Source organism: Mauremys reevesii, linkage group 18 (assembly GCF_016161935.1).
Source record: "Mauremys reevesii isolate NIE-2019 linkage group 18, ASM1616193v1, whole genome shotgun sequence".
In the NCBI taxonomy this organism is placed as follows: Eukaryota; Metazoa; Chordata; order Testudines; family Geoemydidae; genus Mauremys; species Mauremys reevesii.
In genome coordinates, this window is record NC_052640.1 from 21,230,623 (window position 1) to 21,255,409 (window position 24,787).

General features: G+C 42.4%; 1 protein-coding gene across 6 annotated transcripts in view; it reads left to right on the plus strand.

The window, feature by feature from the left end:
• Positions 1 to 17: 17 nt before the first annotated feature.
• Positions 18 to 24,787, plus strand: part of PISD (phosphatidylserine decarboxylase) — a 40,183-nt gene continuing 15,413 nt past the window's right edge. The window contains exons 1-4 of one of the 6 annotated variants that reach the window (XM_039505681.1): positions 18 to 140; positions 4,318 to 4,415; positions 7,914 to 8,024; positions 15,503 to 15,678. In XM_039505681.1, the coding sequence (XP_039361615.1) occupies positions 91 to 140; positions 4,318 to 4,415; positions 7,914 to 8,024; positions 15,503 to 15,678 (435 nt within the window). In that variant the 5' untranslated portion in view covers positions 18 to 90. Of the gene's footprint in view, positions 141 to 2,295; positions 2,346 to 4,317; positions 4,416 to 7,913; positions 8,025 to 15,502; positions 15,679 to 21,976; positions 22,190 to 23,125; positions 23,256 to 24,787 lie in introns of those variants that run through there. The other 5 variants (XM_039505682.1, XM_039505683.1, XM_039505684.1 and 2 more) reach the window with 5 other exon arrangements.

The following is a 24,787-nucleotide window of genomic DNA, read 5'->3' on the forward strand; positions in this document are numbered from 1 at the left end:
CGCCGCCAGGGGGCGGTGCGAACACGGCCCCTCCCCCTGCCTGCCTCCTGCACCCCCTCCCGAGCGGGGCGTGCGGCAGTTCGCTGCAAGATGGCGACGGCCATGGAGCGGCTGTGCGGGGCTGCGCTGCGGAGGAGCAGGTAGGGGGAGGGGCCCGCTGAGGCGGGCGGCTCTGGGGGGGAGGCGGGCAGGTGGGCACCCGCCTCCCCGGGCAGGGCGGGTGGGGAACCGTCCCAGCCCGTGCTCTGGCAGCCGGAGGCGGGTCCGTGCCCTCGCTGTCACCTGGGAGACCCCAGCACGTGTCGCGGTGGGGTGGGGGCATCAGATGTCCCGATTTTATAGGGACGGGCCCGATATTTGGGACTTTTTTTTAGGGGCTCCTATTCCCCCCCCCCCCCCCGCCGTTCTGATTTTTCACACTTGCTGTCTGGTCACCCACGGTGGGGAGAGTGGAGATGGGCTCTGAACCCGCCCGCCTCCAAAGCTGCTGAGGGCAGAGGGGCTGGGCACCCCCCTCACACACACACACACACACACCTACACACGTCCCTCAGCTAGGGTCAGTGAGGGCAGAGGGACTGGACACCCACACCCACACACACACGTCCCTCAGCTAGGGTCAGTGAGGGCAGAGGGGCTGGGCACCCCCCCACACACACACACATCCCTCAGCTAGGGTCAGTGAGGGTATTGGGGCTGGGCATACACCCCCCCACCACATCCCTCAGCTAGGGTTAGTGAGGGCAGGGGCTGGGGCTTGGCACACTCCCCTGCATTCTTCGGCTTGGGTCAGTGAGGGCAGAGGGGCTGGGGGTTGGCACCGCTCCCCCACATCCCTCAGCTAGGGTCAGTGAGGGCAGAGGGGATCTGAACTCAGCCTCGCTCCTTCATCTCCTTCCATACAAACAACTCCTCTCAGCTCAGATACATTGGGAGTGAGTCTGAACATGTGTGTTCATTGCTACACTTCAGTTATCGAGGACAGACAAGTACATAGGTTCTAGTTACTGAGGGCAAAGTGACAAGACTGATTTACTGACAAAAAAAAACCTCCCTTAACCTACAGTTAAGTTTGCCCCATTGTGCCTTTCCGGACCAGAAGACAAGAGTTCAGCAAAACTCAAACTTGTGAAAATCAGGCAATTCAGAGTTAAGCACAACCCCAACTCTGCTTCCCGGGATCTAGCAGTAGCCCTTACATGGACTCCAGCTGCATTCCCTGTATGAATGGTGGCAGGATTATGTGGACCAGCTTGGCAGAGATCTGATTTATTAAATGAGGCTACTTGGGGGGCTGTACCCCTCAAGGGTGTGTGTGATCCAGGGAAAGAGGTGCCCGTGCACCTTGAGAGATTCAGCACTGTGCTCCCTTGAGTAGCTTGTGTAATTGGCGGGGCACAGGAATGTTCTTGCCATGGGGTGTTAGCAGTTAGATGGGAGATGACTGTGGGTTTAATGGCAGACAAGTGAAAGCACAGTGTTGGATAGCATGTGCATAAGGCACGGGGTATGCTTCTTGTGGAGTAGGCTAGTTTGAGTGTGGAACAGCTATAGGTTGTTTTTGCACTATGCTGAACAGGAGCTGAATGCAAGTATGTGCTATGGCTGTATAGGAGCATTACTCAAAGATGACGGAGTTGCAGCTGTGTGAATAAAAACCTTAACTCTTCATTTCCTGGTTTTCAGAAGGTTGAGTTTTGCTGAATTCTGTGTTCTGGAAAGGTATGGGATACCAAAGGGCAACGGTAACTCTGAGTTAATGAAGCTTTTTGTCAGTGAATTTCCTAGTGTGTGTGTTGTTGTTTTTTAACAGGAAAATGTTGTTAGTAGGAGTTAGTGGTCATTAAAGCTGTTACCATGTAGATTTGCCATTGAGATCCTGCTATGGCCAGGTAATGGTGATAATACCAAGCTCTTAACTCGTAATTTTCATCAGCATATTTCAAAGAACTTTGAGGAGGGAAATGTTGTTATCCCCATTTTACAGATGGAGATATTGAGACAGAGACAGGGTAAAGTGACTTGGCTAAGGTAATCCAGCAGGCCAATAGCAGAGCCAGGAATAGAGCCCAGGATTTCTGAGTCCCAGTCCACAGTTCTTTTGACTGGGTCACATGGTTGCTGTGTGATTCTTAAATGCCCCCTGCCTCCTCTGTATGTTTTGTTATAGTGGAATGAGGATAAATAGTCAAACATTTACATGTTTGAGTTTGTAGATGCTAACAGGGTCACTTATTGTATAAAAATCAAGGTTTTTAGGGGCTTTTATCAGAGCTTTTCCTTACCCACCCACCCCCCGGGGGTCACACGATGGTGAGAAGGTGTCTCCTGGGCCTGAATCTGTTGTAAGTGTTTTGGCCAGTATTTATAACTGTATTGTTGAGGGTTATAGAATATAGCTGTATATGCTTATATCTGTACTTTGGATGTAACCAACACCAAGTGGCCTTTGGGACTAATAAAGGAATGCTTATGTGACAATTAAGTCATAGTAAACCTTAAACTTACAAGGAAAATATTTTCCAACAAAGTGGCTACACTATGGCCAAATCTACACTTTAAATGTTGATTGACCTATCTGTGTTGCTCAGGTGTGTGAAAATTTTGCACCCTGAGCACTGCACTGAGGTTGACCTAAGCCCCAGAGTAGACGCGGCTAGATGGGTGGAAGAATGGTTGTGTCAACCTAGGTACCACATTTTGGAGAGGTGGATTGACTGCACTGATGGAAAACCACCTTCCATTGATGTAGGAGTCTACACTACTCAACTATCACGGCACAGCTTCAACACAATAGCTATGCCGTTGTAGTGTAGACGTGGTCTATGGCACTACAGCATCATAGCTGTGCTGCTGTAGCACCTGTTGTATAGACGTGGCCTCAGTTTATACACAATCAGTGTGGGACAAGAGAGAGCCTATTCTTGGGTGTCCTTTGGAGAATTTTAATAAAGGAGATGTGTCCTAAGTGTAAAGTCTGTAGATGTGTAGGACTCTGTCCTAAAGTCAAACAGTTATGAGCCCTCCATTGATCAGACTGTGACATGCACATAAGGAAATGACAACTTATGTAATCAAAAGACTCTAGTTGGTGCAATGCCTTGTAGCGTATTAAGACACTTTTGAGTTCAGTGTGGTGTCAAACTAAAAAAAACAGAGATTTTAGAGAGAGAGCTACTGAGACATATCACTCATGGCACCCACATTCACGGGATGAGCAGGTTGTACTAGCTTCTGCAAGAGCGCCGCCCTTCTCAGGAGGAGAAGCTCATTAGCACTAGAACACTTGGCTCTCATTTTCCAATAACTTAGGCCTGTAGTCCCATCCAGTGACCAAGCTTCAAGAACATGTTTATTCACAGACTGTGAACAGGCATATTTATCCTGTTCCCCATCTCAGATGTCTCCTCTTCAGATGCATAGTTGTGGAAAAGCTTAAACTGTAAATTTTAAATGTGTAATTCTTGAGAGAAGCTCTTCACTGTGCTGGCTTGTTAAGAGCTTCACTGTGTGTGTTCAGAGCAGCAGAACCACTTGGCATCACGGTTCAAGAATGCGCAAAGTAACAGGTTTCAGGGAAAGAGAGAGAGAATCTAAGCTCTGGATAGTCCATGGAGTGATTCTAAAAATAAAGGGACAAGATGTTTCACAAGACCCATAATAGACATGGACCCTCTAACCTTTATGTTTGAGTCTGCATCAAATGAGTTGTCACTGAAAGAAGTTCCCACGTGACAGCTGTTTACTGACCTATTTGAGATTAAATGTTTCTGGGGCCAAATGATCACACCACAGAATCTACCAACAGAGCTGGCAAGAGGCCATTTGAATTGACCACGGTGACTGAACTCCTTTCTCCATTGTAAACATTCCCTCCAGATCAAAGTTGATGCATGTTGGCAAGTTTCCAGAGCCTGTGTTCTCTCTCTGGCATGATACAAATAAACTCTTATTAACTTCAGAAGGAGTTATTGGTATCTGGTAGGGGCGAATCTCTGTAAGAGCATTAATGTAACTTGAACACGAATTGATATTTTGAAAGAAAAAAATTCAAGATAAAGCGGATTAAACATTTAAATAACCCAAATCTTGTGAGAGAAGTTGACACAATTTCCTAGAGATGGTGGAAAAACTGTTAGAGTAGGCTAGGAGGTAATGGGTTCAGTAGGAATTTCATTATAATCTTTGAGATCATTTCTTATTTGTGGGTCTGCTTCTGAATATTCAGCTTATCTAGATGTATTTGTTTAATTATATACACTTACATGGTAAAATATGTCCATATTTAGACACCTGTCTCTTTTGTGTTGTATATAGTGTGCTGACTGACTGTCGTTTCTCTTGGCACAAGAACCTCTCTCTGAGGAAGACTCTGGTCATCTGGAAACAGCCACCTTTCAGAACCTTTTTCACTGGTATGTGAGGGATCTTTTTCTCCTATATATTTTCAGTTGCAGGGTTGCTAGTGCTGTCTCCAAATACAGCAGTTCAAAGCTGAAGTAATAGGTGATTACAAATAGGTAAGTCTTGTTGGGGGTATGATGGCCTAGTGATTAAAGCAAAAGACCAAATTAAGAGACTGCAATCAGTTTCTGAGTGTACCATGAACTTATTGTGTAACCTTGCAAAAATCACTCAACTCTTATATGTGCCTCTGTTTTCCTATCTGTAAAATGAGAATATTTACCCATCTCATAGGAGTTTTGATAAGGCTTAATTCTTTGAAATCTTTGGATAGGAGGTACTGTAGCAACACAGAGTATTACATTAGCATGTTAAATGAAGGCGAATTGGTAATAATAGAATCTCTTTTTTCACTGTTACTTTAAATAGGGATGTAATTGGTATATACATACTCAAAATATTGTGTGTATATTGCTCTTGGAATCAGTGCCTGTTTCCAACGTAGTTCATCACATAAAACTGGCAAATCTCCACTTCTCACTGTAGAAACTGTCCATGCAGAAGATAGGTAAAACTTTGATTGAGCTCATATTGGCTAATACTCGGGAAGGAGAATTTTTAACTTAAGCAGCAAGAGTGTTTCAGACAAATAGTCTGGACCTCTATTGTAAGCTTCCCCAATTATGGCAAACAACTTCCTTTCTCTTGCCCCTGATCTGCCATTACCTGTGGAAGGAATAGATTGAAATGACAGCAATTCTAATATCCTGGGACCAACACAGCTACAATAGCACTATTCAATAGCTACTCAAGAGAGGTTTCTCCAGAACACTGCTCAACCTCTGCTAAAGCAGGAAAAGCAGAATTGATCTCACTTTCAACCATGCAGGGGGATGTTTCCCCAGAAATTAGAAATACTTTTGTTGGGTGGAGTTGAGGGTATTTTAGTTACCTGGAAATCTTGACTGCAGCACATGGTTTTTGTTTTGAGTTGTTTTTCACACTCTTTAGTCCTTAGGATCCTCAAAGCTTTGCATCACAGCTGCCTTCCTTTCAATCTGAGGATGATAGTCATGGTTACAGAGCTAGCTGCACTTCTTACCCCTCTCTGGCCTGTGAGTGCAGCCAACTCAGGTCTTGGTTCGCTAGCCCTTACCTCTCTCTGAGTGGAATCTTGTGATTCTCCCAATCTTAAACCTGGTTCTAGGGTACAATATTGTGCATCAGCCATGCTTACCCAAGCAGCTCTGACTGGGTTCAGTACCTGCAATTCTTTTCTTTGGGAGCTTGTTCCAGTGGTGAGTAGTGACCAACCAGACGTCTTAAACCGAAGTATTGTTTTAATATTAACAGGAGGGACAAAGTATCACATGAGAGGATTTTAAAACAACAAAAGATCGACATCCATGTCCATGTTAGCTAGAGTCCTAGGCAGGCTTATTTTACCCCAGACTCTGAACCTCTGGAAACTGAGTTCACGTTAGCTCTTCCTCTGTCCTTTGAGGGGTTGCCTCTTTAAATCCAGACAAACTTCTTTGTGGTGTCTGCTCACAGGCTTTGACCGGCTGCCCCAAAACCAGGTTGGTGAGCTCTGGAAGGTGTCAAGCTATATATAGCATCAAAGTGAACAGCTCTTGCATTGTCTCTTAAATGTTTGCTGGGAAGCGCATCTCAGGATCTGCACAATCCCTAACAATACTGTTATTAACTTACAACCATACAGTAGACATCACAATAATCAGGACAACACATAATATTCATAACTTATCACAGGCAATTTCAAAATCATCTCAAGTATCAATTGCGCTTCCTCTGGAACTCACTGATGTTATTTTTTAATCTACCAGAGATGATACTGTTGTTAAGGCAAGGCACTCCCTCTCTTTCCCAGGAGCTGTGTGGCTCACTGCAGTTTTTTTCATCTTGGTGAGTGGGAGGCTGGGTCTCAAACATATATCTGCATAGCAGGATGGAGCGCTAACCACCAAGCCGTAGGAACCAGGTGTTCCAGATTTACCTCTTTTTCTAGTTGGGTTGATTGAAGCACAAGGAAATTAAGATATGCAAATCAAACAACAAGCTAGTGTCCGAATCATTCTTATTACACAGTATCTTCCTAGCTCCTAAGCCTTTGCTCTAGAACACATTTCCTTTTAAATTACTAATACAGGGCCATTAAGTGTACTCTAGGGAATTTTTAAAGGGCTGGTATTGGCAATGTCCTATTTCCGCAAATACTGAAGCTCAAAACTGCTATTCTTTTGATACCTGTTTTAGAACCAGTCAAAGTAATTGAGTCAGCATTTTGTAAGAGACTTGGAATGAGGTTGGGTCATTAATGAGTAAGTCTCATCTTTCTATAGACTGGTTTCATTATTTGTTCTGACCTTCTTTGATAGGTAATTGCTTGTGAGTACCTGTGGCAAAAAGGCTGTGGCCCAAGAACCAAGCCAGGTCTGTCTATCTTGCAGGTCTTGCTGGACAGAAATTGTGAAGGTGAAGGCGTTTGTATGGATGCATACTGAGCTCTGTGTAATAGCATAATCATAGATAATAAATCTGACGCTAAACCACACCATTTTAACTAATATGAAATCTTCTGAGATGATAGTTTTGAGTTTTACGCTGTGAAGTGAATGATTTAGTATGGGAACATCAGGCTTAACGTATCCTGAATAATATGAAGAAAAGCAACAGAGCTTAGCAGATAGATTAGCAGGCTGAAACCTGTTTGACTTTTATCTATTGTTTTGGTTTTTTAAAATACTTCCCTCAAAACAGGACATAAATTGTGACCTTGAAGTCAAATTTCAGCCATGTGATAGCTATGTAACAAGTGGAAGGATTAAATACAACTTAAGGTTGATTAGAACTCCAAGTTATTTGTAGCCTTAACGACTCTGAACTTGGGAATCAGGGCAGGGCTGAGGGAGGGACTGTTGCCTTTCCAGTGTAGAGTTGAAATCCAGCATAATTTTCCATGCAGCTGGAGCAAGGCTTAAGACGCAGTGGCATGTACAGAATGTTTGCCCTCCTAGTTATGCTGCCCATCTGGCCATGGCCCTCTCACTTTGAGGGCAAATATTACAGTTCGTTTTCATATAACTGTTTATTTAGGAAAAAAAAAACAGGAGTACTTGTGGCACCTTAAAGACTAACAAATTTATTGTAGCATGAGCTTTCGTGAGCTAAAGCTCACTTCTTCGGATGCATAGAATGGAACACACAGACAGGAGATATTTATACATACAGAGAACATGAAAAGGTGGAAGTATGCATACCAACAGGCAGAGTCTAATCAATTGAGATGAGCTATCGTTAGCAGGAGGAAAAAAAACTTTTTGAAGTGATAATTAAGATGGCCCATAGAAGGTGTTTATTTAGGAAGTTTGATAAATCCTTGCCATATAAATATCAGAAACTAAATGATCATTACAATTGTGAGCTTTTTTATTGTGTTTAGAGAAACGTTATGCAGTAATATAATAATCAAATCTCTCATTAATAAGGTGTCACCATATTACAGAGTGAGCCTCTTAGCACCATCCAAGATGTGTTGTTTCTGGTGATTTTATTAAATTCAGTGAGACTACTGACTCTACTCCTATTTATCAAACCAGGCAAGTATCAAACATTAATATTTAAAAATATTGGACAGGTGTGCTGTTTTTTTTCTGCAGGCAAATGTACGTGAGAAAAACATAAGAATGGCCATACTGGATTAGAGCAATAGTCCATCTAGCACAGTGTTCTTCATTACAAGGCCCGCGAGCCAGTGGCAGCTCCCATCGACCCTAAGTGCGGCTCCCTAAGTTCCCTCTAAGCTGCGCGGCCGCACAGCAGGCTATAAATGGCTGCACAGCAGCTCTAAAGGGCTATGCAGCAGAGACCTGGGGAGGGGAGCAAGTTGGACCTTGAAGGGCTGCTGTGGGCCTCTCCCCCAGCCCTGGAGCTCCTTTGCTGCCTGCTGGCAGTGGGGAGAGAGGGCTCCTTCTCCAGAGCTAGCTGCTGCCAGCAGGGAGAGGGCTGGGGGTTGTTCTCAGCCTACCTGCACCCCAAACTCCTCATCCTCAGCCCCACCCCAGAGCCCCAGCCAGAGCCCTCACCCCCACACCTCACTCTCTGTCCTACCCTGGGCCACCTCTCACATTCCAAACCCCTCAACCCCACCCCATGTGGCTCTCTCATTGAATTTTTTTGCCAAAGTGGCCCACACTTCAAAAATAGTGACGAACACTGATCTTAGCCCATTGTCCTATCTTCTGACAGAGACCAGTGCCAAATGCTTCAGAGGGAATGAACAGAACAGGGCAATTTATTAAGTGATCCATCCCCTGTCGTCCAGTCCCAGCATCTGGCAGTCAGAGGCTTGGGACAACCGGAGCGTGAGGTTGTGTCCCTGACCATCTTGGCTAATAGCCATTGATGGACCTATCCTTTGTGAATTTATCTCATTCTTTTTTTAACCTAGTTATAGTTTTGGCCTTCACAGCATCCCCTGGCAATGAATTCCACAGGCAGAGTGTGTGTTATGTGAAGAAGTACTTTTGTTTGTTTGTTTGTCCAAGAATTGAATAAATAGCAACCAGATATCTAAATATCTATTTGTCTTCTGTCTACTTTGTTGAGTATGTAATTGCTGCGTTAATTTCCCCATAACTACCCATTTTTTGAACCATTCCTCTAGTTTTGGACGCTTTTTGTTTTTTCCAATGAGAGGTTCTCAGTAGTCTAGCAGTTACTAGCAGATGGAAGATTAATTCTTTTGGGTGTGACTGGGTCCACAAGGAAGCCCCAGGATCATTTGGTAATAAATATCCAACAACTTATGATTAGTAATCCAATATTACATTCCAATGCCCTCTAACAATTGGACTTGTCCACCATATATACATAAAATCTTTCTACCACAATTTCTCCAGCATTTATCCTCGTTTAGTCTATACTTATATTTTTAACCTGACTGGTACCTCAAGTACCTCTGAAACAGTATCTTAAAGAAATTTTGTTTTAGTGTGCTACAGACTGAGGTTGCAGGTCCTCTTTTCCAGTTCAAACCCCTTTCCTCTAGGATAGTTTTTCTATCCAGGTCCTTTTCCCAGCATGTCATATATGGACTTTTTTCATTAGGAAAGCTGTCTGCAAAGATTGATATAAATTAGATTTTTGAGGAGGGCTTCCTAATCATCCAGAAGCCATTGCTTCTATTAAAATTAGCTTTCCGTATAAAACAAATTTTCTAGACAGTCGAGAAACATAATACCTAATTTGAAGGTACTAGTACCATGGGAGAGTGGACCAGTTAAAGTTAATTTTGATTTCTAAATAAGTTTAAAAAATTCTTTGGTGAACAGCTGGTCAACCATGTATGTATTTGATGTCTCTCCCAGTTTTTAAAATTCTCTGATTCATGGGTTGAGTTAAAATATGGATTATTTGCAGTGGGTGTCACTGGCAAGGGAAAAGAATTTATTTTATCTCTAGTTCTGTCCCAAACCTGTAGGATAGCCTTTGCCAAAGGATGTTTATACATTTCTGAATGGGGTGATTCTTTTAAAATAATCCATATTTAATTAATTAATTAATTTAATTAATATTTACACAGCTACAATTTTCTTGTTCAATAAAGTCCCAGTGTTTGGTGGAATTCGAGCACTCCCAGTCCACTATTGCTCTGTACAGTTCACCTTTGTTCTGGGTGGGTGGTGGTGGAGGAGGAGGAGGACGAAGTGTTGCAGCAGGGTCGTATGTCCTGCCCTGTGTCCAGAGAAGGAAAATTCCACTTCTCCTTGTTTGCTGACCCCGATTAAGAGGTTAGAAGGGGTCTGAAACAACCTATGAGTTTGATCTTGTCTGTACAGAGTTCTAACATTAATCTGAAGACCTAAACTTATTCAGATGCTGTTTCCTCTTGTTTAAATCTGCCTAGACACAAGCTTTCCTTAGCTCCTTGCTCAGCTCACTGCTGAACTCCCGTCACTCTTAATATCTTTAGGGAACGGGATGTTCAATTGAAGTCACTGGCAGTATCAGCTGCACTGAACATGGCACTGTTGCCAAAATAAGTAACTAATTTCTGCAATCTTGTCACATTGGAGTTTGAAAACCTATTTTGTCCTTTACGAGGAGATGGAGGTTCATCCAGAAAAAATAACTTGACTTAGGCACAGCATGTTACACTGCCATTCCAGAGATCAAAGGTTAGATCCCACATTTCCTGAATTAGAAGTACTGTGGCACTTGTGCTGGGGAGTGTGGAGAAGATAAAACTTCCAGTCACTCTTGAGCAAGTTGAATTCAAGGTACTAAATTTTTACCCATGAAGCTCTAAATGGTTTGGGATCTGGTTACCTGAGAGAATTTCCTCCTCATGCCATACTATCACAGTTGAAATCAGTAGAGACTCTTGAACTGGAGTCTCCTGGATATAAATAGGAGGGAGCTCTTCTCTGAGAGATGCTTTGACTTTGGAACTCGCTACCCTTTTATTTCACCAGAGCCTAGATTTGTTAACTTCTGGGCACACTGCAAAGCCTCTTTTTTTTTTCCCCTTTTGGTTTTAGGGGAGGTGGGCAGCTGTGTGTTAGAGGGCTTTGATCGATATCTTTTTATCTATTGGACGTTGTTCATATTTATTTACTAAGGCAGGTGCCCTGAGCATAGGATGGGTGGCTATAGATATTTTTATAAATTCAAAGAGAGAAATAAATGAGACTTTTCCCCTCAAACATCTAACAATTCTAAATTTTCCCCATCCTTTACTGAATATCCTCCTCTTGATGTAAACTTTTTTCCTGGAGCTTCAGAACCTTTTTGCCACATTCTTTATTTTTTTCCCAGAGCCGGGAGCAATGGAGTACCCCAGGCCAGCAGTGGCCGGGAGCTTGGGAGCCGTAGCTCCCGGCCACCGCAGGCAGCGGCAGAGCCCTGCAGCTTCCAGCCTCAGCAGGCTGAAATCATGGAGGTCTTTGGAAGTCACGGATTCCGTGACCTTCGTGACAAAGTGGTAGCCTTAATTATATGTAAAGACAGATTTAAGTTTATGTGCATAAAAATGAAATTAAATAAAGTAAACAAGACTTCAGTGAGGCAAAAACTTGATAGATGGGTCCTGTTATCAAGTTTCCTTTTTTAGTATAAGCACTGAAGGTTAGTAGAGCATCCAGACACTAAAAATGATGCATACTAGGCTAGTGGTTTTTTGCTCATGGTTAAAACTTCACAGATTTTGATAAACCATCTTACTGTTGTGTTGCCACATTACTAGAAAGGGATTTGGTCCTTTTTAGGTGCCTAATGATTCAATATTCTTGTTTCTTAAATAATGTGCTAGTTTGTAAGGGATCCCTAACCTCAGGGCTCAGTGCTACTTGTTGACTTCAGTGGGATCAGGAGCAGGCCCTTTGTGTTTGATTCTGGTTCATCCACTCCTCAGACTAATGCTATGGACATGATACCCAGTTCTTTGGCAAATTGATTCTGAGACCTTGTTCCTCGGGCAGTGCTTCCTAACTCCCCACTGAGTCTAGTTCATCCACACCCAGACAGATTTTTTCCTTTGGTAGTTCTTTCCAAAACCAAGTGATTCTTATTCATTAGTGCTGCCTCTTTGATGTGGTACATTAATGATGTGGTATCAGATTGGCTGCAGTATGAATATCAGAATTATCAACACATTTTAAAATACCCAATTAGCCTAGTAGGCCTGGGTTTTTTCAACTTTTTTGTTATAAAGATTTTGGGAGGAGAACACTTTCTGCTGTCACTTTCCCTCATTTGTTTTGTGCTGCTATTGTAATGTACTGGTATTAGCATTCCTTATTATTGCTCTCTCATTGTTGCTCTGTAACAATGCAGCATAGAAGTATCCTCCTTGCCAGAAAATGGAAACATTGCAATGTGTAAGGCTTTGTTTCTTGTGCAAGAGGAGCTTGCCAATTAACAATTATTATTAGCAACATTAGTGGTTCTCAATGTTTTCCGTACCATGACCCAATGCTACAACCGAAAAAAGTTTCGGGGACACCCCTCCTCCCCTGCCTGCATCTAACCATAGGGTTTCAGGATCCCCCTTACCATCTAGCCATGAAAGCTATGGTGGTTGGGAGCTCTGTGGTGAGAACCACAAAGTTATATTATACTGTAATTCTATATAATGCCTTGTTTCTGTCTCCAGCAGCTGATTATTCACTGTAAAACTTCTAATATTTATCCATAGTGAAGTAGCACCTCTTTGAGGGACCCCATATATAAAGATAGAAAATAAATCTAAAATACTGTGATGTGGAGCTGTTCGTTCCTTGCCCAAGATTGGGCAATGTACCTTGTTAATATGAGTCACGATGATCCAGCCTAGATTGGTGATTGATCCTCATGTATGAGGCTATGCTTTCTTACTTTGTAGTAATTGATCTCGACGACTAATGGTGCTGATTTCCTCAAGGCAGGCTCCTTTAGTCCCAGGTCCCATTACACAAGTATATATCAGACCATGTGCCCAGCTGACAAGGGAGAATAAAGGTACAGACTATTTGAAGAAGGGAAGGCAAATGCAGAAAAAAGATAGTTGTAAACCATAAAAGAAACCCAGGGGGCTATATAAATGGAAGCTATGAAAAATAGATGATGTGAAGAGCAGACAAATTGCAGGAAAGGTAGAGTAGAGGAAATGAATACAAAGCCAAAGATGGAGACAGGGAATCAGAAAAGCAAATGAAGCATAGGCAAACTGTGTTGGAGGGGGGCAGCAGGAGGAGTAATTACTCCTGGGGGAATTCTGTGCCACTGTGCATGCACAGAATTTATGTTCCCTGCAGATTTCTTTGCTTTTCCACAGAAAAAATGACTTTCTGACGGGGAAGCAAAGGGAAGCCACAAGAGTGGTCATATGACCCTCCCCAGCAGTATGTTTCAGGTGCCCGGGGCAGCCAGCAGAGAAGTAAATTGCAGTGGCAAAGGGGTGGGACTGAGGAAGACCCGGCTGGTGGCTCCTACTCTCCGCCAGGCTCAGCTGTTAGTCCTGGCTGGGCTGGAAAGGACGGGACTTCCTCTTCCCCTGCACGGCATTTGGGGCCATGTCCGACCCACCCCCATATTTCTCCCCCGGTTGTAGCTCTGGAAACTCACCACTACCACTACCACCCTTCCTGCACCTATCTCTCAGCTGCAGAGGTGGGGGGATCACTGTACAGGGAGCTGCTCCCCCATCCACCCAACCCCTATGCAACCAGACCCCGTCATACCCAGCCCATCCCGGGAGCCTCACCGCCCCCCACCCAGAACCCCCCATGACAAGCCCCACTCCCCTTGCACCTGGACTACCCTGACCAACCACCTAGATCCCCACCCCACTGAGCCCCACTCCCCCGGCATCTGGAATCCTCCCACTGAGCCCCCCTTACCCAGACCCCCCTGCCGAGCTCTATCCCCAGATACACCCAGACCCCTCCCCCCCGCTGAGCCCCAACCACCTTCACCTGGACCCCGCTGCACAGTTCCATTACCATTGCACTCAGAATCCCCCAAGAAGTCCCTGTGCATCCAATCCCCCCTGCACCCAGGCCCCCCACTGAGCCACGTGCACCTAGATTGCCCCACACAGCCCTGTTAACCCACACCTGGATTCCCTCACACTAAGCCCCGCCACACTTAGATCCTGCCTTGCTGAGCCTGCCTGCCCACACCTGGTGCACCTGGCACAGAGGGGCAGGGCCCTGGGGTGTTTCTGGGGCAGGCCCAGTCCTTGCGCTATATCAGGGTTGGGTGCAGCCTCACTGCTGAGTCCGTGTCTGGGGGGGAGGAGACGGAGGTGCTGCACAGTGATCTCCCACCTCTGTGCAGCTAGTGGCCTGTGCTCCTCAGTGCCATGCTGGAGTCTCCACATTTATTTGACAAATAAAATTTGCAGACTTTTAAAATATTGTGTGCAGAATTTTTAAATTTTTGGCACAGACTGCCCTCAGGAGTAATTACAGTAATGCATATATCAAATGGAGGGAGAAAGATGGGAAAGAGCATTTAAATGTGGAGTAACATAAGAGCACATTTAAAAAATCAAAGAAACAAAAACCCTCCATAGCCATTGCAGTTTGTTAAACGCTTCCATCCTGCACACACTGGGAGCAGCACGTTGAACAACTATGTTCCTTATTAGTGGCGAGTATCCCTGTCTGTCACAAGGGAGATTGGGGTTCAATTCACCAGTGGGGAGGCTGCCCTTGGAGGTCAGACTAGGGTCCCTTCTGTTCTAAAGTCTATGAAATAACAGCCTTACTTAAATGTGTTTGACGCTAGCTACAAGGTGCCAGTGCAGCTTCCCTGAGCAGTGTTGACAGGATTGTATCGCTGAGAACTGTGCTAACCAAATGATATTCTAGATCCCCACTTCCTAGTGGGAGGGGTATAATACAGTTTGATACCATCCCTGTCTGCTTTGGAGAGGGAAATTGTGTAAGCAGTAACCATATTTAAATATTTTTGTAGTTAGAACAGTTAAGTTTCTGGTGTAGAAAGAGCCTTCATCTTTACATTTCTGCTAGAATTCAAGTGTACTTCCCATCTAAGATGTTTGCTGGAAATGGGATCAGGTGACATTTACCACTCCAGTGGATATTTAAAATCCAGGGAGGAATTCTCGATATGATCTTTTGGTTTTGGTCAGTATCATGCCAGCGTCAGCCTTCAGCTAACTTCTCGTGATTTGTCTGTTTAAAGTTTGTACTGGATTTGTACTGGAAATATTGTCAGCTCCTTTCCTCATGCATCAATAATGGGTGCTATTTTCACCAGGCCCCAGCCAAACAATCTGAGAAAACAAGATTTTCTTGATTTCCAGAGTGTCTTCTGTTACAGAGGTTGGGGATCAGCGATACTTTTAAATCTCAAGTCATGCTTTCAGGAAGTGGCTGCTATCAGCAGTGACCCATCTTTATGTATGTGCATCCTCAGTAACAGGACCTTGTATGCATCTTGTGTGTCAGTGGGACATGACTGCATGCATCTATAACATTCTCAGTATCTGATCTGACCTTCCTCCCTTATAACTTCGTCTTTACTCTGTAGCTGCCCTGTGTCCTAAAGATCTGCCTCTTCTTGTTAGACAGGAGAAAGCTTCACGCTGCACTGGTAGTGCGAACATTCCGACTGCGCCCCTTCCACTTTCTGGTGGCCACAGGTGGGGGATATGCAGGATACAGACAATATGAAAAGTACAAGGAGGAGCAGCTGGAGAAACTGGGCATTGAGATACCAATCAAGCTTGCAAGCGAATGGGAGGTAAGATATTTGTGATGGGTTTGTACCACATGCCACATTTTGCTACATACTTTTCTGCTTCCTTTCAACAAGGGGAAAAATTGGATTGTGTTCTGTTACCAGAACTGACAGAAGACATAAAGCGTTTTTCCACACCTCCCAGTCCTGTTTGCTAAAGCCAATGTAATGACATGTTAAGAACTGTAGGTGTCTCTCTCTTCTTAGTACAGCCAACACATTTCTTCTAACAATTGTAACAGATGCAGCTTGGACAGTTTAAGTCAGTTTCTTTTTTACTTGTTATCTTAGTGATAGAATTTAAAGATGTTTCGCTGGCATAAAGCATAAGGCGTGGGGTTTGCAGCGATTCTAAAGGAATTTCAGTTCTTGTGCTCAGTAGAAGAAATGTTCTCATGTCCCAGCCTTGGAGTACTCTTACAATGCTAGTGAGTTGGTAGCATATCTGAAGATTTAATGCACTTTGAAAAATTTGCTAACGGTTGAGTATTGAAATGGAATCTAGCATAAAAGCCACACAAAGCCATCAGCAGCTAATTTTTTATTAAAACAGGAAATACAGTCAGTGTCCATCAGGGGTAGGAAACCTATGCCATGTGTGCTGAAGGCGGCACGCGAGCTGATTTTCAGTGGCACTCACACTGCCCGGGTCTTGGCCACCAGTCCGGGGATATCTGCATTTTAATTTAATTTTAAATGAAGCTTCTTAAACATTTTAAAAACTTTATTTACTTTACATACAACAATAGTTTAGTTATATATTATAGACTTATAGAAAGAGACCTTTTAAAAACATTAAAATGTATTACTGGTACGCGAAACCTTAAATTAGAGTGAATAAATGAAGACTTGGCACACCACTTCTGAAAGGTTGCCAACCCCTGGTATATGTTACAGTAGTGGCATTCTGCAGTTACATATATGAGCATTGAAAAACATTTTGTGATGAGTTTATTATCCTAGTGGATAACAAGTATGTCTACAGCATGTGAAGGAGATTGCTCTGTCTAACCCCTAAACAAAAGAGTGGGAATCAGGAATTACTGGTTGTGTTCTCACTTCTGCCACTGAGTTGTAGCATGATCTTTGGCAAGTCACATAATCCCTCTATGCATTCATTTCTTCCCCTGTGAAAGCGTGGGTAATTCTTGTTTGTCTCACAAGAAAGTTGAGGCTAAATTAATATTTGTGAAAAGCTTTGAGATCCTTGGATAGGGAGTGTACCATGCAAATGTGACTACTATTCAGAATTAGTATGAAGGCAGTTCTTATCTAGATCCCTTGTGAACATCTGCTGAGAACTATTTCCTGCAGAAGAATATCATCTTACTCTCTAATGATTCTTGCTCATCCACACCATTAAGGAGAGCTTGTCCCTTCAAAGGTGGTTCCTTCTCTACTCTAGTGATTGTAGATCTTTAGTGTTGTCACTTTGTCTTTAAGTTGTTGTGAAGCTGAAGTATGAATATCAGGTGTATGGACGTGTTCTGTAGTACCCTAAATGACCCATTAAAAAAAAATTACACAACCCCATTAAAGAACAGAAGATTACAGAACATTAAATACATTATACAGTTCCACATTGACCAAACAGTTTATAATGTATATGTTAGGTTTATTTTGTTGCAAAACATATAGGCAGCTAGTTACAAACTGCTTTATTCACCCCACCCGTTTTCTGTTTTTGAGTAAATTTGGCATTTCTGAAAATGAGGGTCTGATGCCAGTGCAGGACATGCTCCTCTGCCTCAATCTGACCTGTAGCATCCTTCTGTTCCTCTTCCATTTCTGAGTGCTTGGTCAGTTGTGTTTTGGGCATATGTATATTAGGGACTAGACTGAAATCCCTAAACTGACTTTTACTTGGGACCCAAATTGGATTTGATCTGAAGAGTCCAGATGTGAGAAGTTTGGACTGTAACAGTTTGTGAGGAATTTATCTGTGATCTATCTTCCATGCTTCCCTTTTCCAACCTGCTTGAGCTTATTTAGAATAGGGTTAGTAAAATATTTTGTGGCTTTATGTACCATAAATGGGACTTGTAAGTTTCTGCTGCCAAATGGGAAATACCTGGAAAAGAGAGAAACAATTTTCAGACTTCAAAGAGGGTGTTACAAACAATGGAGGGTTTAAACAAAATAATAGCTGTATTGTGTCTTTCACTGGAAACTGGAGCATCTACTTTTGCTGACTTGTGGTTTTGCATTATTTTCCTTCTGTGCATTTTTGGCATCCCTGGAGGCAAACTTGGCAAGGGAGAGAAGAGGGTTATCTCCTTGTTTATAAGACCAGGGGATGAGCCCGCAGACAGTTTAGAGAGAGAGAAAACATGGATATGAGAGGTTTCAGAGAAGCAGCCATGTTAGTCTGTATCCGCAAAAAGAACAGGAGTACTTATGGCACCTTGGAGACTAACAAAATTATTTGAGCATAAGCTATAGCCCATGAAAGCTTATGCTCAAATAAATTTGTTAGCCTCTAAGGTGCCACAAGTACTCCTGTTCTTTTTATGGATCTGAGAGGCATCTGAAAGGCATATGAAAGAAGCTGCTGTGCATACCCCTAACTTCTGAACAGTATTGGTCTTCTGCTGCAGTTTCCTAATTCCACAGGTCCTGGGTTGTGTGTGTGTTTGAAGAGACATAAGTCAGACTATCCTATATTGTGTTCTTTGACCTGACAATTCCATATAGAAAGAGATTCACTTCTGCAGGAAAGGCAGCTACATAAGAACATAAGAATGGCCGTACCGGGTCAGACCAAAGGTCTATCTAGCCCAGTATCTGTCTACCGACAGTGGCCAATGCCAGGTGCCCCAGAGGGAGTGAACCTAACAGGCAATGATCAAGTGATCTCTTTCCTGCCATCCATCTCCATCCTCTGCCGAACAGAGGCTAGGGGTAATAGAGAGCTAGAGACGTAATATATTCAGGGAGTCTCTCCCTAGTCTAGGTCAACTTATTGTGGTGTCTGTGGTCTCCGAGGTGACCCATACACTATTTTGACACAGGGTCAGCTGTCCAGGGCCAGTGATTGTAGGGGTAAAATCTAATCTCTCTGTACATACATGGCCCCCCATCACCATAATGTCTGCCCCTCCCAAGTATCTAAAAATAGTTCCTGTTTGTAGTGTGGCCCAAGGGCTAACAAAAGCAGCTCATAAAAGGGGCACCATGAAGAATAAAACTCCTATTTAAAATGCTGGACCTATATTTTTTTCAATTAAAATATATATTTATATATAACTGGCACAAAAGCAAGACCCAGTTATTTTTATCACAAATACAACAGCATATGTTTAAATGCTTTGTGGTCCTGACTATAGATATAAACATACAGGAGAATAAATATGTAGCTTAATACTAAACACTGACACCAGTATGTGTTGACACACAATTCTAGTCACAATATTGTGATAGTCATTATATAAATAGTAAAAATAGATTCAAACAATTGTCTAATTTCAAGTATTACAATAGTTACTTTAAATACAATTATTTTTATCCTCCTTCAATATATGGGTTTCCACTGAGGAAGATTCACCTGATGACTTAACATTATTCGTTTTTTTGCTTTGTATAAGATGAATCCATTGATCAAGGTAAAAAATAAATACCTTCCTAAAATCCTAGCGTTTGCTAGGATGTCACATTTTGAATTCTACATCTAGTTGTTTTAATTCTTGTACCTAAAGACTTAAATATTCTCCTGAAGTGAAGTATTTTGGGTGATAACTGGCAAAACGCTTATTTTTTGTGCTAGGTTTGGTGAAAACACACAGGTAGATATGGTCCCTTGTGAAAGAGCTTGGTTTTTAATTCTGTTTAAGTGTATATATTCATGCACAATCAGAAATAAATTTTAAAATAATTATTCCTACTTGAATTCTTTTAGTATGTAACTAAATATAATGTCAATATTGATTCATCTTGATCAACAAAAAAGTAGAGTTGGAATATCAAAGAATGAAACTGGGTAGAAGGAATTTCTTCTCTCTGCCTCAAGTATATTTTGAAAACTTTCATACAGGATGTATGATTAATATTTGTCACTAAATGAAGGCTTAAATATCGTTTTCAAGGGTTTGTTGTCGTCTTGTGATTTTCCTTCATCAAAACATTAAATCAGTCCTGAATGGAAGAGCTGTATGTCACATGTAGTTTCTTTAAAGCTGAAATTTTACGTATTTCATTTGTTTTTTCACCACTGATGCTGCACATCATTGAAACTAAGACAGTCATTTTCAGTAACTGGTTCTTATGCACTAGCACAGTACTGGTTTGTTTGAGGATATCACTGCAGTAAAGTTGATGCTGTTTTTCAGTTAATTTTATTTAAATATGCAATTTTTTAGTGAATTTTAAAGATCATGAAAATATTTATGACAGGAGAACAGGGAACACTTGGTTTCTGGCATGGACCTTTCTTTATAACTTTCCTGTGGCTTATAGCTTGAACTGATTAATTTATTAGTATGTCTCTTGCTGTGATTACTAAAAGGGATTAGCTTTCATTTAATTAGATGAGGCAAAGCAGAGAGCTCTCAATGAAAGAGGTAGATATTTATCATATAGGTGGAAGAAGGAATTTGAGGCAGTAAGCGCAAATCTATCTGGGAACATTTCCTGGCCAAGGTCTCTGTGTGCCTAGTATCCTGGATATATAGTATCCAGGAGCAATTCCACTCGCTTCCTTCTCTGTTGATACTGTGGCATTGTTGATATACAGATAACATAATTTACACAGGGAAACCTTGGCCAAAGAGTGAGTTTGGATAAACAGTGTGACAAGATGAGTAGAGTTTAAATAGAGAGCAATTCCTTACTGCTGTCCGTTATTTGCTTCCACAATTCTTATCTAATTTGTTTTGCAATACTATTTTTTGTGTAATGGTGGCTGTCATAGTATGAGTGGCAAAAACCAAGTAAAGATGGAGCTTTAGAGAGAACCCAGTGAACCTTAGGAGGTGGCACTAGTTTATAGTGACATCTGATATTGTATGTGGCAAATAACAGGGTGAAAACCAGCTCTGCTAGGGGGGAAGCTTAATATCACAGCCCAAGACTTTTAAAAAATAGAGGCCTAAAGTTAGGTCCCTAAGTTCATGTTTAGGGATCTGTTTGGTGCTCACCACTTTTGCAGATCGGTGTTTCCTACTGAGGTGGATGGGTAGCACAGGGATAGTTCTGTAGTGCTGCTTGTGGACAAGTGAGGCAGCGTTACTCAGTACCATTTTAGTAAGGCAGCACGTGGTGTAGTAGTAATAGTATGTTCTGTGATGGGAGATCCTGAATCATAGACCAGGATATCCCAAGAAAGAATCCATGAAAAATCCTCCACCTGTGCGACTCCATGCTCTGGCTCTTCTGCCTGTGCAGAGTGAAATCCTATCCCTAGACCAGATGGCCTGTTACATGTCATACTTTCTCCTCTGTTTTTTTGATGCCTGAGTGCTGTATGGACATATGTCTAATTATACAAAAGAAATTTGATTTCTTGTAGCATTGATCAGAAAATTTCAAAAAGGTTCAAATTTCAACGGGGGAGAGAGGGAACGATGGGGTGGGGTGGCAGAAGTTTTGCCTGCAATTTCCCCTACATTTTTCAGCTAGCCTAAGATGATGTAGAGTTCAATGTCACCTTCAAACTGTGTTTTCAGATGGATGGTTTTTGCTACAGTGTCTCTTCCGTTGCCCAAGACACCTTCTGTTGAAATGTGTGTAACTGGGACTATTGAGCAATCTAAATGTTCTGAAGGGTTTTCTAAAACTGTATGTACTCTTTGGCTGGAAACATGTACATCAGCGTTTCTGGTAACGTCAAGAAACAGCAACAGAAAATTCAAACTGGATCATTTTACATACATGCTCTCTGCTATCCAACTGGTATCAAATGTTATCCCTGGTCTGGAGAATTGCTCTGTAGTGAACATTTTCTGGTGCTTTGTCCATATAATTTTTAAATTTCCCAAATAATATGGTTGTTTGGGAGACTGTTCCATGATCAACCAACATTACTGTCAGAAACTTTCCCTGGTATTCACCCTAAACTGTCTTAATATGTTTTCAGTTGGTGATTTGTTAAGGGAGGCCTAGATACTATCTCCCAAGCCCCTGATATGAGTCTGCTGTTTTGTAAATGCACTTCTGGGAAGCCATCTGGGGAACTGAGAGACTATGTTGTCATGCAATCTTATCCCCCGTCCTTTTTAGTTTCCTTTCAGTTTTTTCTGCCTTGTCTCCTCCTCTTAAAGGGGAAAAAGAGAGCCGGGGCTTTGTGGGAATGCAGATGCTTTTGATGATATTGAGACGTCCTTAACAGTTCCCACCCTGGAGTCTGAATGGCTGAAACATGAGCTGGACAGGAGGACCAGCTGCATCATGCTGCTTTCTTAAAGCAAAGAGCAGGTCAGATCAGATCTAGTAGACAGACTGCGAGCCAGCCAGCCATTGGGGATCTGAGAAGTTATTCTCCTGGAGTGTTTTAGAGGCTTATTTTGGCCAACAGCTGCAGGTAAAATACATATACCTATTGTGTGGAAGGGAAATAATTTGCTGGTATATTATAGTAAAATGTATTTTTTCTGCTGAAGGGTGTTCACCACATTTACTAAATTTAGTGTATAAACTGTTTAAAAACTATAAATGTGAGAGATGATTGTTTTGTGACTTGTTTGACATGAGAAGAGGATTACAGCTCAGAAATCCTGATGAACTAACTGAACATTTTTTGCAATATCAGTGGGTAGTTTTAAGGGTATAGAAAGTTGCATAGGCAGCTGGGTTAATACTTTCTTTCTATTCAGAGCGGGTGTGTGGGTAACAAAGAACACAGATTGCTTTAAGTTTAACCCTCTCTCTTATTTCTGTGCCTTTCAGCATGCGTAGACGCAGCTTCCTTTGTCTAGCAGGGTGCTGGGTTGGTCGGATTCAGTGTCAGGCCAGAGGGCTGGGATTTAGTATTATTCAAGGACGTAGTGACTGCTGGGTGCAGGGTGATCATGATTGGGGTCTGGTGGCCTGTTGGGTTTAGTGGTGGTCTCACAAAATCATTCTGCTCTCCACAGAAAGCCATCCAGCTGAAAACAAAACTATCTCAAGTTTCACATTCTTGCTGAGCTTGTTCTGAAGAAGAGAGTAATACTAAACTCCACAGCATGTAGCTCTCCACAGTACAGCAGACTCCTACTTAAATGTAGTGGGTACATCCAGCTTCACTGGCAGGAAACGGGAAGAAGTCGTTTAGAACCGGAAGGTCACAATCAGCTGATCTTGGAAACAGGACCATGGTTTGGGGCTAATAGGATGGGCGTGTGGACACATCAGTGCATGTGATTTCTGCAGGGCACGGATTAGGGTTTTTTCCTCCCTCTTGGTGCACCAATCTTCTGTGCATTTGTCAGGAACACTTATGTGGGTTACATTCCATTGTTTTGTTCACTTGTCTTAGAAAACCCAAACAAAAAAGCCAGGTCAGTGTCACATTTCGGTAGATTAAAAACAAGAAATCTGTGAAGGAACTGAAACAAGCTTCATTCAGAGTCAGCCTCCGCAGTTGCCAGGAGTGCTGTACAGCCAAGGTAAGCACTTTTAGACTTCCAGACCACCAATTCTTAGTCACTGTTTTCTTGGGTTTTCAGGCCAAATGAAAAAGGAATTGGTGTGTTAGAAATCTCTCAGTTCTGCTGATCTGAGGAACCAACACTTACAGAGTTAATAGTCCCTTTTTAAAAGAAGTGTTTGTTCAGTTAGGATTGTGTGTAGGTTTCTGAATTGTATGTGAGGCCTCACAGCTTCTTTGTTCAGTTTCCAACTCAGGATTCTAGAGCGCTTAACAGAGCTTTCCTTTTTAGTAGGAAGGTCTAAAACAACCATTTCCTCCCCCCGCCCCCCATATGCTTCCATTTTAGATGTCTGTATCCTAGAAGGGAATTGGCTTTATGAACATCTTGGGTGAAAGGCATTTTATCAGATAGCATATGAAATTAAATATACGTATAGAACCATAGAGATGACTATATTACAAAATACTTAGAATGCCATAAATGTACATGTTGCTTTATGAAAGTAGATAAGACATGTTTCCTTGCCCCAGAGAAGAGATCAAGGATTGTTTACCAAAAACTTTGTGCAGTCTTTAGAGCTGAATAAACAAATGTTTTATGGCCATTCTAAATAGCTGATTTATTTCTGTTTGTTGAGAAGTTCAACTATCCATTTAAAGGAAGCTAATTACACAAACCTTTCTCTTAGAAGGGGGAATTACAGGAAGCCTGTTTGAGATAAAAAATGGGCAAGAGAATCCTCGAAACTAGAGATGGAAAAAAGACCTGCTGTATCAGGGCATCTGGTACATTTCACAGTCAGTGCCTAGACACTCACAAAGAGAGTTAAGGTTTACATATGTGCCAGCAGGAATCCAGGGAGTGAAATATACAGCATTAAAAATCATGTGACTGCTAAAACAGCCAATCCACAGTTGTTTCCCTAATGTCCAAAAGCAGTTATTTGGTATGCTCTTAGAATAGCAGGATCTCCTGATTGATTGGCTGTTGAGGAAGCTATTGTTTCTCCTGCCGGATTTCTGCAGAATAATAAAGTGGTGAGGAAGGAAGAGAGATGATACTTTTTTGTACATATAAGTTTAAACAGAAGATATTAACAGTGGCCAGGGGAAAGGAATGAAACTGTTGATGATAAACTAATACAGTCACTATCAGCGGATCTCCTCTGTATAATAGTGTGATGTGAGTCTCAGAATACCCCTGTCTTTGCTGCTTGATACTTCCTTTTGTTCCACTTTTATGGCTTGTGCTTAACCATACAGCTTTCCCCAGCAGTATGTGTTAAGTTAGACCATCCATTTTAAATGGCAATACTGTTAACAAGTGAAGGAAGTGGGGAGGGAGAGGCTTCTAACATCCAGACTGGATGATTCTAAACCCAGCCCCGCGTGCTCATGTCGTTTCAGTTTAATGTACAGTTGTGTGTTTAATCCAGTCTCTGATTCCTGTAAATCCCCAGGCTTAGTGTTTTTGGAGTCCTGAGGGAAGGGCTTGGAGAAATAATAAGACGACGAGTAATTAAACGGGGTCACTGGATATGATGCTTA